Source organism: Amia ocellicauda, chromosome 1 (genome assembly GCF_036373705.1).
Source record: "Amia ocellicauda isolate fAmiCal2 chromosome 1, fAmiCal2.hap1, whole genome shotgun sequence".
NCBI lineage: Eukaryota > Metazoa > Chordata > Actinopteri > Amiiformes > Amiidae > Amia > Amia ocellicauda.
In genome coordinates this window covers 47,451,345-47,466,994 of record NC_089850.1, presented here as the reverse complement: position 1 = coordinate 47,466,994, position 15,650 = coordinate 47,451,345, and the positions used below count along the sequence as shown (strand labels likewise).

The window sequence follows — 15,650 nt, the reverse complement described above, 5'->3', positions numbered from 1 at the left end:
TTACCCAGTAGAAGACAAGACTGAAATCTCAGATCAACTGTCTTCATCTGAGAGTAGAAATCACAAGCCAGCCTTTTTGCTGGCTTTCCCTTCCTCTGCGGGAATGCACTGAGTGCTGACATGCTCTCTGATTTCTATAATGAAATGGCTATGCACCGGAGATGTAACATGACATGCAGGTCAGGATAATTGTTATTTCTGCTAATCTCTTATGAAAGGGTTAAGTATAATTTAAAATAAAAAAACAAATGAATTGAAATACTAAAGTGTGGGTTTAAAAACATTTTTAGTAATAATATTAAAAATCTATATAAAAACCAAAAAAAAAATCCCAAGGCAGTACACAACAAATGTAATTTCCTTGCATTCTCTGTCACAGCATTGAAAAATCTATTCAGAGCGGAAACAGATCAACTATGTATCAATTATGTGGAGTTATTCCAAATATAACTCACATCCAAACACATGCGAGATCACACGTATTTAGAGACACTCTCTCACCATTATCTACACCATGCAGGGAAATCAGTCAAAACATTCACGCAGAGATGGGATAATTATCACACATATACATAATCACTTCTGTTCGGAAACACCAGCCTTGAAAGGGGTTCTTTGCAAATGAAACATTGGAGTCTGGTTCCTGGCTCTTGCCTAAACAAATTGAATAATCAAAGATGCGTTTCTGCACATAAGTGATTGTTTGTGCTGGGAGTAAGCGTGGCATCTCTGGGAGAACACGTGATCATCAGTCAGTAATAAGGTGGTGATGAAAACACTTTTACTTCACTGCGCACTTCAAGATGCGACGACAAAATGATACAAAAAGGAAATAAACACCAAACACTTCTTGATCCTGGCAGTACATCATCCCTCTGTGTGGTTCTGATCTTTATAATGACTGTTTTTATGTACCATCTATCAGCTGGGATGAAGATGACCTAAATTGGCAACGCCTGCATACAGTCACAGTGAAAGCCATAGGGAAAGCAATGGCTCACATGCCTGCATCCCACAGATGCCAGTTGTCATGATAAATATTTTGTGTTAATTAGAGCTAGTTTAAAACAGAAGATGGCAGTGGCTGTAGCTAATTATAAGTGGACAAGAAGGCAGCTTTGTTTTATATATAGATTTATTTGTACTAAATATCCACAGATAGCAATGTAACTATCTTTAAGTCATTTGGACCATAGCTGAAGCACTTGGCTGCTCTAAATCTCTCTGGATGTAATGTGTGTTGACAATAAAAGAGACCTGAGGGTTTCTGTCCACTTCAGCTCTAGCTCCAGGGCCATCTTGTCCATTTTGAGCTTCTCTTCTTCCCTAATTGAAATCAGCTTCGCTTCATGCTGGTGTTTCTGTTTCTCCATTTCTGCCTGTGGAGAGGTGACAGGGATTAGACCAACGCCATCGAGTCACAGCCCAGCATACAGGCCAAAAATATACATATATATAAAAAAAGATGGGGGGGGGGGTGTGGGGGGAGAAAAACAAAACAAAACATACTCATTAACAAGGCCAAATTGGTGGCGGAATATTGATTTGAATTCCCTGTCTGAGCTGAGATCTGTAATCTGCATGCACATTTTCATGTAGGGTTACATCTTATTCTTCACAGGTACTTCATCACAAGCACATTACTGTTCGAACCAGCTGCCCCTCTACTGCCATTATAGCCAATTAGATAAATTACAGAGGTAATCTGGTGCTATCAAGAAAAAAAAAAAAAAGGACCTCAAACAGACACTTAGTCATTAAGCCGCTGACATGTATCTGGATTAATCTGTATCTGTTCATAAAGTAAAAATAGTGTTGAGAGTACATGAACAATGTGTTGAAGTTTTGATTCTCCACTGACTGCCATATGGGGACTCAAAAGGAACATATGGCACGATATCCTTCCTTTTTCAAGCCCAATCAACTTTCCAAACACTTGAATGCTGTTTTCATCATCTTCATTTTCAGTGTAGATGTACAGGAAGTAAATAAGCAAATATAGAAAAGCAGATTACAAATTTTAAAGGAGTCTTCTTGCTCATGTATACCTATATGACTCCCAGCAAAAGAAAGAAACAATTACAGATTACCGTAAGGGTTCAGATCTAGTAGAAGCTATGAATCCTTTAATTTTCTAATATGTCCTTTGACATGTTTTCAGTTGACAGCTTTGTTTTGTTTTTCTCCCCCACTTAACTTGATCATTTGATCTGATGCATGCACGAGGACAGTACAGTAATGTCACTCTATACAGCTGGAAAACATGACAACTTGTTTTCTGTTTATCCGAACACCACACAGGCAACCTTGGTAAAAGCCCTTTGATATCCCTGTTACTTATTATAAGTGTGTAACTTGATCTGAGTCTCAGTCAAAACAATAAGCTCAACCAGTGATTAGTAAATGCATTAACTTACACACAATGTACTGTGCATTGTTATTAATTAATGCCTAAAAGCTGTGTAGGTTGGAAATAAAGGAAAAGACAGGATATAATTTACAATTCACAATTATAACAAGTGCATCTCCAAATTAAATGACACCCTGAGCTTAAAAATATTGAAATACAATGGTTTAAAGAAAACTACAATACTGGTTGCCCACCTGTATATTCTGGCAGTGTGTCTAATGTAATAAAATAAAACAATACAATATATTGATCAATACTTACATTCAAAAACTTAATCTAAGGTTATATCAACCAGGAAAACCTTTTTCATGAACAACATTCATGTATATGGGTATATATGTACAATACTTATTTAATTCTTAAGCAAAGGCACATTTTGCATTTGAGGCAACAGTCTGAATTTCACAAGGGGATCATGATATAAGACATATTTATATTTTGATTATGTTTTCAGGTCTCTGCACTTTTCTCAGCATTATAATTCAATGACACTGTTCCCCTTGGTAATGTCTTCAGTAGGAATTAAGAATAAATAAATCAAGAAATAAATATAATTATCATAACACAATAATAATGAATATAAAATCCAATGAATATAAAAAACATCTCTCTGGCAGTATAATCAAATGCATGTTTTGTGAATTCTACAGTGGCTGGACAAGATCAATGAATGACCGCCTCCCTGAATGCCATTTCACATATTAATGATATAGTATCTGTCAATTACGTGTCTTAAGGAAATATTACCAATTGATTAGCAATCCTTCCCAATCAATAAATCAGTAAAGCAATCAGTAAATTAGTGTCTACAGTAATCTGACCTTCAACCCAGGCAGAAGGTGAATCAACCTAAGGGAATTGTAAAAGATGAGGGGTTATTCACCTGTAGGGCAGAGAGTAAGTTACTGGTTTCTCTTAGCCTCGCTCTGGTTGAGTCAAGCTCATTGAGCAGTTTTTCTTGGGCTTCCTGCAGGCTGGATATGTGGCCTTCAGCTGACCCCAGCCCCTGCTCGCTCTTTCTCACAAGCTCCTGCAGACGGACAACCTAGGAAAAGACATCATACTTAAGAGAGATACTGTAGAGGACCACATCCTTCTGTTTTTGCTGAATCATATTATAAGCCAGCAACTCAATTCCCCCAAGACCAATTAAACATTTGAACCACGCTTTCTGAGGCACAGAATGGACATTGAAGGGTCTCAAAATGTTGTTTCATAGATAAAACATACATTATAAAGACCATGCTTGCTCTCAAAGCATATAGGAAAATATAGTGGAAAGATATTTAACTGAATAAATGTGATCAAGTTTAACAGCTGTGGGCACACGGGGGCTAAGAACAAAGAAAACATATGACACAACAGGGTCACTTGGATTTATTCAATTTACAGACGTTTTTATTTACCTAAGAAACTGAACAAAATAAAAACACATATATGCCAAGGGCTTCTTTATTTAGATATCTCTCCATTAGGGAGATCTACTACACAGGCACTGCATGTATGACCCAAGGCAGCCACTCCTTCTGCACACATGTGGCACAGAGGGTTCAAGAGGCTGTTTATCCCACCAGTTTCAACTTCCCAAAAGGAAAAGAGACATTTAGATTGATTTTGCTTGTGATGCAGCAGTCAGTGCCAACAGATTTAAAGAATTCCAATGTGTGAGAAACAGTCCCAGGAGAACATTCTCTGAAATCAGACTAATTATTAATCAGTGCCAGTATAGCATCTGTAGCACCAACCTATACAACTTTAACACAGCCTCATTATTTACAGTGGGTAGAAAACTAATTGCAAACAATAAATTATAACATTGAACAATTCATCAGTAAAAACACATTCTTCCCCTAGCCACAAGGCAAGTTTTTAGTTTTAGGAATAAGGCAAAACCACTAGGTTCAGGTGACACCTGTCCTGAACTAAGAAACTTATTAGGGAGTTAGTCAAATAACAAGTCATTATTGATTAACTGCAGTTCAGCGCACACACTGCAGCATATTAATTCGAGTGAAGGAGTGCTTGCCTCCTGATTGGCTGAGTCGAGCTTGGCTGTCAACTCTTCCCTAAGGTTCTCCAGCTGCTGTCGGAGTCGGTTTTTCTGCTCTTCCAGGGACATTCTCTCCTTCTCAAACTGCTGCTCCATCTCCTGAAATTACAACATCATTGCAGTACGAGTGAGACAGGCTCGTAGAGGACGAAGCACGTGCATTGTGGGAACGTCACTAATCTGAGCCACATAAAGATGTTTAAAAGGAAAAGGATTGTAAGTGATGTTCATGTTACCATTATAAGGACAGGCCTGTCAAGAGGAATTTGGGATCCAGTACATTATGTTGGCTAGGGGCCCCTACCATCTCTCTGGTGGTATATATCAGCTGAAGGGATATATTTTTAATTCAGCCTTAGAGTACCAGTAGTTAGCACTTGCACAGATATTTACTTGCAATTAAAATTTTACTAACCCTATTATACTGTGAATTCTCAGTTTTGTGTGTTTCCCTGGCTGAGCTTGTGGTCAATATCATGTTTCAGACCCAAGATAAATAAACAAATAAAATCAATGAGACCACACATTTGTAAAATAATAGACATTTCATTACACTCTCAACAATTCACTCCCCAGACTGCACCACCTACATAGTTACCTTGTAATTGCATAAGTGTTTTTAATTTATTTTTTCCATCTTTATACCCAGAGGATACTTTGGTTAATAATCAAATTTCACATAAAAAAAAAAAAAAAAAAAACTATGTAATTCCTATCATTTGGTGGGAGCTGCATCCCATAAAATATGTTATTTCATCATAGTTGGTACATAATTTGGTTATTTACAAAGCCTGGGGTTTTGATTTGTATCTTTGAAAAATATCTGGAAACATGCTGAGTTATAGGGTGTCACAACAATAATAATAAAAAGAAAATAAACTAAAAACTAAACCCAAAACTATGATAAGAACTAAATTGACCATCCCTCAGCTCAGAGTAAGATAAAAGAATGTACTGGTGCCAAGGAAGCAAAATAATTAAAATAAAAAATAAAATGGCAGTAACAACCTATTGTTCAGTTTGTGAAAATGACTAAAGCCATGGATTGGAACCTTATGACACAGTTTCTGTGGGTTTTGATGCACATAAGTGAAATTAAGGAAATGCCTGTAGGCTTGTTTAGAGTAATACGTCACAGAGAGCATCATTATCCTCTGCATTCATCGTTCAGTCTGTGACTCACAACATACAACAAAAGTCCCTCTCCTTTCTTATTTATTCACTTTTAATTTTGTACTTCTTATCTAAATTCTGACCACCCAACCACAGCTCGTGAGTGCTTGACTGAGAGAGATTTAAACGCTCTGCCTGTCTGTAACTTGAATTATCCTGCAGCATCATTTCCAGAGACTGCCATCTTACCACACACGTGTGATTTTCCCTCTAAGCAACAAGATGGCTAAGAACAGCGCAGCACTGTCTTTGTACCTTTTTGAAGCACAGCTGCACATTTGACAGACAATTACGAGCTGGACATGTGCTCTGACACTTTACTGAGGACTTCAGAAACAATGACTGAGTGGTGCCAGAGAAAAATAAAAAAATAGTTTATTAATAAAACTATGGCCTAGAAAAAGAGATCTGTGTAGTACATTATAAGAGAAGCCACCCCTTTAGCATCTAGGCTAATAAAGTGAGCTATGGCAGCTGTATATTAAGTGGGTCTTTTGGTCAGTCTTATGAGAAACTTCCAATATGATATCAATACATAGTAATTTTGCTCAGGCTAATGAAATTGATATTTTCCAGCAAATAAAAAGGCTTATTCCCTGCAACAACTTGTTATATTACATCTGGCAGCAGGATGCACAATTGCTTTTACGATTCTTGCAGACAATATTTCAGGGCTGCACTTACATGGGCCTTAAAACCTGCATTCTAGCTTCTAGTTGTGTGCTCATTGCATCAATATAATCATAACACAGGATATTAATTTTCATTGTTCTGCTTAATGAGCCATGTTAACAATACTAGAAATGTCACTCCTCAAGCCAGAGATGTAGGAGCTTCTGCAGCCGTGCCCCTGTATGAGATAATTAGACGGGAATCCTGAGCAAGAGCTGAACACCAGTAAAGAAACATAAAATAGGCTTCTCTTTCCCTTGAAATGCAGTACCAAGTAGGATCATAAACCTCCGAGGCAGATCATTCAGACCTATAGCCTCAGCCAAAACTATACAGTATCCCCTGAAATTGTGTACACTGGGTAAAAGTTTGGATACAAATCATTGAAAACATTACTGTAGATATTTTTTAATTGCAAATACATTTTTTAAAACGTCATATTTTGTAGGAGTTCCATCTGCTTTGATTATTAATAAGACCCCTTGAGACGTGATGTCCAGAAGCCATGGTAAGACTAAATGTATTTGCATGTCTTAGGCCTATTTGTTGGAACAATTAATAAAGTAATATTTTTCCACTAAATTCTTCTCATCTACATGAAAATGCAAAACATAAATACCAGGTTAAAACTGCAAAACACATGAAATAATGCATGCAGAAATTGTACACGTCTCTTCACAATGCACTGGAAGAAAAAAACATGACATCTCAGCTCTTGAGTCAAGTGCAAGACATAAGAGGATTCACCTTTTCTTGGCTGAAAAGCACGATAACTTAATCAAGATGAACTTTAAGGATGTAAACCAAAAAATGAAATAAAGACAAGAGCTTATCACTGGCAAAACGGCACACACTGAACAACTTAAGAGCAAACAAAAGAGCTGAGGTTAAGATGACACAATCCTGAGGTTAGTCAACCGACATTTATTTGCCATTTCTATGCCCTGAAAGGCTTTTATATCACAAGTCCTTACACAGTTCAATCCTTACTTAATATTTGCTGTTCTTGAAGTGTTTGATCTTGAGTGAATTTTCTCACCTGTCAGAGCTGCCAGAGGAGGATACTCTGTAAAAACTCTAGCTGTGTGGGCCATCTAATGAATGACAACACCCACATGTGCTGGACAGATCTTTGGAGCCCTTCATTCACAAAGTATTGCCCTGGTCCCATGATTTCTGATGCTCTACCTGGGTCCGATATACCAGACACCCAGCCTTTCCCAGCTGGTCTCTCTTATGTCATAACTTCAGTCAAACCGAAAACCTAGCGGCCATTCAAATTAACAGTGTCAAGAAAGCAACAGATTCAATCCAAGGTGAAACTGGGAAGAGAGTATACAGGGGAGTCAGCCCCACTAAAGGAATGTGGCAGCATTGTGTACTGAAGGCTCAGAGTACTAAATCAAGCACACAGAAAATGGAAGAGAGATTCAAACTTCAAGAGATCTTATGAGGAGCACCCCCCGCCCCTTCAACTTCCCCTAATAAGCAGACGTCAATTTCTAGTCTAAACCTGCCAAATTTCCATATTTTTTCCCTTGTACTTCAGAATCAATTATCCCATTGCATGTTTTTTTTTTTTTTGTTTCCCTGTACTGCAGTATGAAAATTAATTATTTTAATTAGACGCATCAATCGATGATTAACGGGAATCTCCAAAGCTGCACCTTTAAAGTCTTTAATCTCTGTCACGCCATCCAGCCAGGAGTCTAATGAAGCAGAGCAGGTAGCACGGTTCTGGAAAACTCACCACTTGTAGTCTTTTCTTCTCCCTGTCGGCTGTGCTTTGCGTAATCTCTAGGGTGGCTCGATGCTTTTTTGACAACTCCTCCAGCGCCCTGGCCTGGGCCTCTTTGAAGTGAACGGCATCCTCCTCATATTTGGCACGAATGCTTACCATCTCCTTTTCATAGCTCTGCTTCTCCTCCTTTAGCACCTATATTGAGAGAATGAGATATATATCAGGAGTCACATCCAACTTCATGTTAAATGAGCAAGGCAGGTAAAGGATAAAAGGCTGTCTGATGGGTCCACTTTAATTTTACACCGTCAACAATTATCAATAGAACTTTATTGGAGCCACCAAAGCATCAACACAGAAGCAAATAAGTATGACTAAATTTTTCATTTCAGAGAGCAATTTCAACATAACATAGAGATCACATTCTAGCAAACACATTATTGTGTTTCTGCTGGCCTTGAACTTTCATATGACAAACATGTTTTCATTATGGCTAGAAGTAGTAATATTAAATCCTAGCTTTTCAAAATGTTTTCCTTTGCACACACTAGAAGCATTACCCCATAGCAGCATTATGAACACTACAGTGACCATGAATGATCAAGTCATGTTCAACGCTCCAGTGCTGCAGCAATTTTAAGCCATGTCAGGTTTATGGGTTGTAATGGAATTGTTCTGTAATATCATTGTCTGCAGCAGACAGTGCACTGCATAATGTGCCATTTTAGCTTTTGATTTCAGGGCCACGTTAATGCAAATAGCTTTAACACGACGATAGGGGAGGCAGTGTTATTACCACTGACATTTGGAAAAAAAAATCCCAAAACAGAAATCAGCCTATAGTCTATAATAATCTTACTACGTAATTTGGTTAACATTGCATTTATTAGAATACTAAACTATTATTATTATTATTATTAATAATAATAATAATAAGTGGTAATATTAATAATAATCTTGTTCACTAGAGATCCCCAGTAAATAAATGAATAAATAAATAAAGTCTTTTGGGACATGAAAATGCTTCAAAACTAAAGTCATGATATTTGGGAGCAGAGATGGGGAGTGAGGCTGGAGGGTGTGTCCCAGGATAAGCAGAGGGTACTGGGCTGCTAGGAAAAGGGCAGTAACACCACATTCGGTATTGAATTTTCCACATGATTTGCACTTCATTTGTCAGTAGTATTTGAAACATTATGAAAACCATTTTGTTTACAAACAACAACAAAAATCACATAACTGTGTGAAAGCCTGGACAAACCTTCAAATCTTTGGAGACAGCCATACCTTAATTATTCCTAACTCTATAGTAAACGCCGACCTACCACCACCATTGTGAACAAATGACTCCTACCCCAATGTCTTTAAGCCTGAGTTCAACTCTCAGTCTAGCCAACCAAAGACCAACCTACACCCTCAACCTCATTCACATCCAAACCAGCAGTCTCTCTCTTACACAGTATACAGCTTTAGTAGACATTAAAAGCCAATGTGGAAATGTAATACCCAGATTCTATAAACTACAAGAAGCTGAACCATAACTTTGTACCACCTTGTTGTACTGCTAGAGCCAGAGCTTGGGCTCAGCAGCTGGGGACACACCGGAGGCACGGAGATACAGGAGGTGAGCTCTGAAGCCAGAGTAGTGAGGCTCCATCTGCTGTGGGAAAACTGAGGAGCTGGATCTTAGCCAGGCCTCTGATGGAGTCTGACAGATAACAGCACTGACCGGGCCGTTATTCTACTTAATGTTCATTTGGCAGATGCCTCAGCATTATTAAGGTGGGGGGCAGATAGGATGTGAAGGTTAAAAAGAGTAATTGTGTATGGAAAGGTTTGTGAAATGGATGTGTTGAATTTGCCATTCATGTATTTATAAATATCTACAATATTTGCTTTTTGTTGAAATGGTGGGGAAAAAAATAAGCTGAAAGATTACATTGGGCTATGCAAATTATTATACACAGCCAAAAAATAAGTAATTATTTTTAAAAGATGATGCTTTTTTAACGACCTGAAAGTGCATTGATAGTGCAGCACACCCAAAAAAAGAAAAAGAAAAAGCACACCAAACAGAACTAAATGTTTGATGAGACATTTTAAAAGAGAAATCTTTGTTAATCATCTCTACATATTCCTAGGACCTGTGCATGGCCTTTTAAGAAGTTTAACTTTCTTGTTTTCATGACGCACACAAAGTCTGATGCATTAATTATACATTTAACGCTGTGGGCAATGCTCAACATTTTTTACACATTTACCGAGTTAACACACACTGTGCTGCTAATGGTCAGCCAAGCTGCAAGCATTTACAACATGTCTTGCCTACACTTCTGACTTAATAAGCCCTTAAAGCTCATTCGGTATGAAATGTTGACTATCCCCTCAGGAGTTATACTACAGTCTGCAGGACTGATGTTGAGCAGTTGCTTAATGTAACATGCAAAAAAAGAGTGCAGAAAAGCACTTAAAGAGATTGTATTGTGTTCAGCCACTACCTTCTCCAGGGAGAGAATTTGTTGCTTCTGTCGCTCATCCAGAGCCTGCGTCTTGTTCTGCAGCACACTCCTTTCCTCCTCCAGTCGGGACATCTTGTCTTTCAGCCGGGACTTCTCAGACTCCAGGTCCCTTATTGCAGCTTCGTGGGTCATTTGAGTAGCCTGAAGGGTCCCAATGTGGCCTGCAGAAGAAATGTTGAATATCAAATTAAAAAAACAACAGAAACATCAGGGAGGACTGATATACTAGACTTTGAAGACAATGTTGTTGTTTTTTCTTGTTAGTTTTAAAAACGAAAAGGTAGGTATCTAAGTAAGGCTTTGCGCACAAAACAGTGATTCTGTTAAATGTACTGATATTAATTGCAACTATTCTGTGCCAAAGTGTCAATAGTAGGACTGTTTAAACCATTTAAAGGTTGTCAGGCAAAGCAGACTTTTTTTAGTGGAGCAGTTGTGTTTTGACTATCAGTCTAAGGTCATTTGTATGCTTCTGGTCACAGCTGAGATGAAAGTGTCCTCTGTGATACAGTGACACACTGAAGGGACATCGGATGACAAAATAGAACAAGAAAAACTAAATAAATATCACTACAATCACTCATTAAAACCGGTCTGCAGTGCAGTGTGTGAATCGCAGAGCTTGTCGTACTCTTTTAAATCCTATTTAATTGAAGCGCCCTTCACTGATTGTTGCTGGTGATCCAAACCAGACCTGCCGCTCTCAGCAGACAATTTGCAGCATGATGATACTAATTCAGCATCAATAGGCTATAAAGTGAATAACAATCAGAGCAAAAAAAGAAAAAAAATACAATGCCCTACCCAATAACCATCACCATTTCTAAGCCGCAGTTCATGTGCTCCGAGAATCACATTGAGCTGCTATATGAAATATTGATGGAAAACTTCACTAGAAATCAAATCAGAAACATTTGGTCTGCTTCTGAACACGTGAGTGAGCATGCAAAACATACACTGCGGATATCCACCAGGTTTGTTTATTGTGATTTTCATATTGATTAGTTTTTTCAATCATTCATCTTCTATTTTGTTATATAATGTTTCTTCGCTCTGGCGACATACTCTTGGAGCATCAACCTGTTTCTACTATAGAAAACACTACATGTTTAGGACACTTTCCATTAAAAAAAAAAAAAAAAAACACCCCCCAAAAAAGTCTGAAAGAACTCAGTACAGTACATATCCTCAGCGATCAAAGAATACATAATTTCAACAAGTGAGGGTCAAAAAGACAATTAGTGTTCCTACAGCGAAGTCGTATATTGCATCCAAATAATGTCCTGTCTTGCTTTTATCCCTCACCATGTGTGTGTTTGCTCTAAATACCTAATGTTGTTTCATCCTCCACAACACAAAGGTTGCATGACACTTCCGACAAAGGCACAGGCTACTGAAGCTGCTTGTTAATCCATGGCTAGGTACAGTGCAGGGAGGCCACGTGCAGCTCGCTTCCCTGGGGGCACATTGTTTAGCCGAGGTGATGGTGTATGAAAAAGCAGTCATTCACACACAGCCAGGCCGCACAATGCAGTAGTTCTCTCCATTGGTGCCTTTAGGAGTCTCTTGTCATAAACATTACTGCTGTTCTGCAGGGACAGAGGTTCAGCTGGGTCAGCCTGCGTCCGAGTGGGGACAAATCATATCCACACTGGTGAAATGATCGTCAGAAATTCATCCTTTTTGTTAGAAATTAATATTTAAATAGATTTAAAAAAAAAAGAACTTACAGGCTGTGCAGGCATACTTTTTTTACATTAGAATCTGTGTATTTGTATAAATACTCAAGCATATGAATTCACATAACTTCTGCATAAGTGATTGTCTGCAAACAGCACTACAGGGGATGCTGACACTGGGACTCTACCTTCGAATTACACGATGATACTGACTGATATGTCACCATCATTAGTAATAATTCAGACAAGGATCATTTACAAAGACGTACTATAGGAGAGCAAGGGGAAGGGGAAGGACGAGGAGAAGGACAAGGAGGAGGAGAAGAGGAAAGATGAAGAGGAAGTAGAAGAAGAAAAAAGAGGAACGACCAAGAAGACGGGCCCGTACTGGCTTTGAGGAGAATCTCAGTGGCCTGCTGCTGGACGCGGTCTCGGGTGGCCTCCAGCTCACACTCCGTCTCCTTCTGCCTGATCATGAGGATCTCGGCATCCTGCGTGGCCTCATCCAGCTGCTTCTGGAGGTCCTGAACCAGCCCAGAGCATGTGGTTAAACACTAAGCATGTGTCACTCTCTCTTCACCACACACAATGTCACATTTAAGCTCATTTTAAATACTTATGACTGAACTGTAAGTTTAAAATATGTTATTATTACATTTACCTCAGGACTTCTTTATCCAAGGGATCATTTACAATATATATATATATATATATATATATATATATAATTTAACTGCCTTTGCATAAGGAATCAGTGGCCAATTTTGCAAATTATCTTAACAGAATTGTTATTGAAGTTGCATTGCTCTATCGTGTTTGCTATGCAAGGCACACCTGTTCAGCAAAGAAAAACAATCTCAGACCATGGAAGGTAAAATGTTTTTAATATCCGGGCTAAATTAGAATTTGTTGAGAATGGAAACAGCTAATAAGCAATTTATGGGAAGTCATTATACAAGGATTGCCTTTTTGTCTTCGGATCTATGGAAGTGGAATCCAGCGCTCTACCACTTTCATAGCATAATTGTGCGAGTAAATTATTGTTTATTTTTTATAACAGTCATTTAAGGGTCCCTTGGATATTTGAACAGTGAAGTTATTCATGCAGGACCTTGACTCAATTATAATATAATTTCTGAGAATAATTAGTGTTTTATTATATTTATTTTTCTTTGAAGTTGTATTCATATCGTTAGCAAACATTTGAATACACTAAGTGTCCAATGTAAATCCACAATTTCAAATAACTCCATTTGTTTCAGGACCATTTTCTTGGATGTGGTACTTATATGCCTCATATTTCTGCATCTTTATTTCCAAGTCCATAAAACACTACTGTTAAGATATGCAGCACATAGACCTGAGCTGTTATTATACACATTTAATAAACTTAATCTAGCTCTGGGACTTGATTACACCAGACTGGATCAACCCCTAACCCAGATTAAATCACAATGATCACCTTGTACCCAAGGTTCTTCTTTTCATTAATTTATGATTAATCATCTTTTCAACAAGGATTAAGAAAGTATAAAAATAATTTCAGAAACAGATGTCATTGAAAGAGGCATTTACAACTCACAGCTAAGTGCAGACAGGTGAATTATGCAATGCCAATTAATAGTCCCATTACTGCAACTGGGGCTGCACACTAGTAATGCTACTACAAGTAGTACTACTGCTACTGGAAATAAGCTGCTTAATAAAACAAACAAAGGTTAGAGAAGCTGATCCTGTTTCCCTCTTGACTCCGTTTGACTCCCTTCTGTGTGTTGTATGTTGTTTTAGTGGATGAGGAGTTAGGCATGCTTGCAATGGGACGTACCTTGATATTGCTCTCAGCGGAGCTCAGAGAACACTGCAGCTTCTGCGATTTCTCCCTGGTCTCCCGGGCCTCCTCCTGTACCCGGTGCAGCTCGGCCCGCAGCTTCCCCAGAGTCTTCTGCAGGGCAGCTTCCTGCGCCTGGAACTCCTTCCTCAGCTCGGCCTCCGTCTTCTTCCAGGCCAGCAGGTTCTCAGCCGTCAGCTGCTGAGTCCTCTTCATAGCGTCCAGCTCACGCTCGTAGAAGGCCTGCGCTTTGCTCAGCTTGGCCTCGTACTCCTCCACCAGCCGCTTCTTGTCCTGCTTCAGTTCTTCCACGCGCTCCGTCAGTGACTCCACCTCTGCCTTGTGCAGCTGGCCCAGCTTCTCCTGGTCCTTGCTGTAGTTGGCATTCTGGCTCTGGTGGCTGCGGAGGAGCTCCTGGATCTCCTGGCGATGGGAGGCCCGGAGGTCCTCCAGGGCCTGCCGCTTCTCCTGCTCGAACTGCGCCTGCACCTGGGCAAAGGAGCGCAGCTTCTCCTCAAAGTTGCGGCGCATTTCCTCCACCTCCCGGGACATGGTGACGACCCTCTGGGTGTGCTGGGCCTCGGTGCAGAGCTGCATGTCTTCCACGCGCTGCCGGTAGGTCTCAAACTCCGCCAGCGCCTGCCGCTTCATGCGCTCGTGCAGCTCCATGGACTCCTCCAGGGACTGGATGCGGCGCTTCAGGTCCATCTCGTCACTGATCTTGCTCTTATACTGCAGGATCTTCTCCCGAGTCTCTGACAGGATCTGCTGCACCTCTTCCTCGTGGGCCTCCTTCAGGGTCTGGATGGCAGCCTCGTGCTCGTCGTTCTTGGTGTTCAGTGCATAGATCACCTACATGAAAGACAACCACAGATCAGAACTATGGTTTGCGTAACGACAAGGAAAACAACTTAGAGCCCCTCGCACTGTGTTTCATTGTGTTTCATTGTGCTTTACGCTGAAAAAAATGATTGCTCTTTCTGCTGTTGTTAGGAGCTTGGTACATGTGACAATGAGTTTGCATTGAACACAACACAAATTCATAACACATACACATCTTTATGTTATAAAAATGTAGCTCAGAGGCCAGAAAAGTACAGAAAGTACATTGTAACTAGAACAACATTCAGCAAGTTATGGTATTTATTTATTGATGTATTTATTTGAACAAGGGCACTTGAGATTTCCAGTTTTGGGCTACAACCCAGTATATCTGACAGAACCATCCATATCTGAAATATTCTAGGGATAAAAGTCTAGACGGGAAATCAATTAAATGCATCAATATTTAATTTGGTATTGCGCCCTTCACAAGGTAGCCACAGACTGCATTACAGATCGAAATTATTAATACAGGGTAGTGGGGGGGAAGCATAAGATAAACAAACAAACCCTTTTTACCTGCAAGGTAAAGATTATGGGGCAGGTATGTTTAACATTGCAGAGGGAGCAAACGTTCAGTAATTCTTAATACTTTGTTTCAGTATTTAATAATTTGCTTGATACAGTATTTTACCTCTGCCTACTTTACAATGTAAAAAAGCTTTAAGTAGACTTACATGCAATTAGCTTCCCCCT

General features: G+C 39.3%; 1 protein-coding gene across 4 annotated transcripts in view; it reads right to left on the bottom strand.

Moving 5' to 3' along the window:
- Positions 1-15,650, bottom strand: part of fam184ab (family with sequence similarity 184 member Ab) — an 89,783-nt gene that overhangs the window by 35,903 nt on the left and 38,230 nt on the right. For all 4 annotated transcript variants that reach the window (XR_010817095.1, XM_066707652.1, XM_066707661.1 and 1 more), the window contains exons 2-8: positions 14,070-14,924; positions 12,633-12,768; positions 10,545-10,726; positions 8,056-8,241; positions 4,437-4,559; positions 3,294-3,455; positions 1,258-1,379 (exon numbers count right to left, since the gene is read on the bottom strand). Coding sequence is in view for 3 of the 4 variants with exons in the window: in XM_066707652.1 (XP_066563749.1) it covers positions 1,258-1,379; positions 3,294-3,455; positions 4,437-4,559; positions 8,056-8,241; positions 10,545-10,726; positions 12,633-12,768; positions 14,070-14,924 (1,766 nt within the window). In the remaining variant the exon portion in view is untranslated. The remainder of the gene's footprint in view (positions 1-1,257; positions 1,380-3,293; positions 3,456-4,436; positions 4,560-8,055; positions 8,242-10,544; positions 10,727-12,632; positions 12,769-14,069; positions 14,925-15,650) is intronic.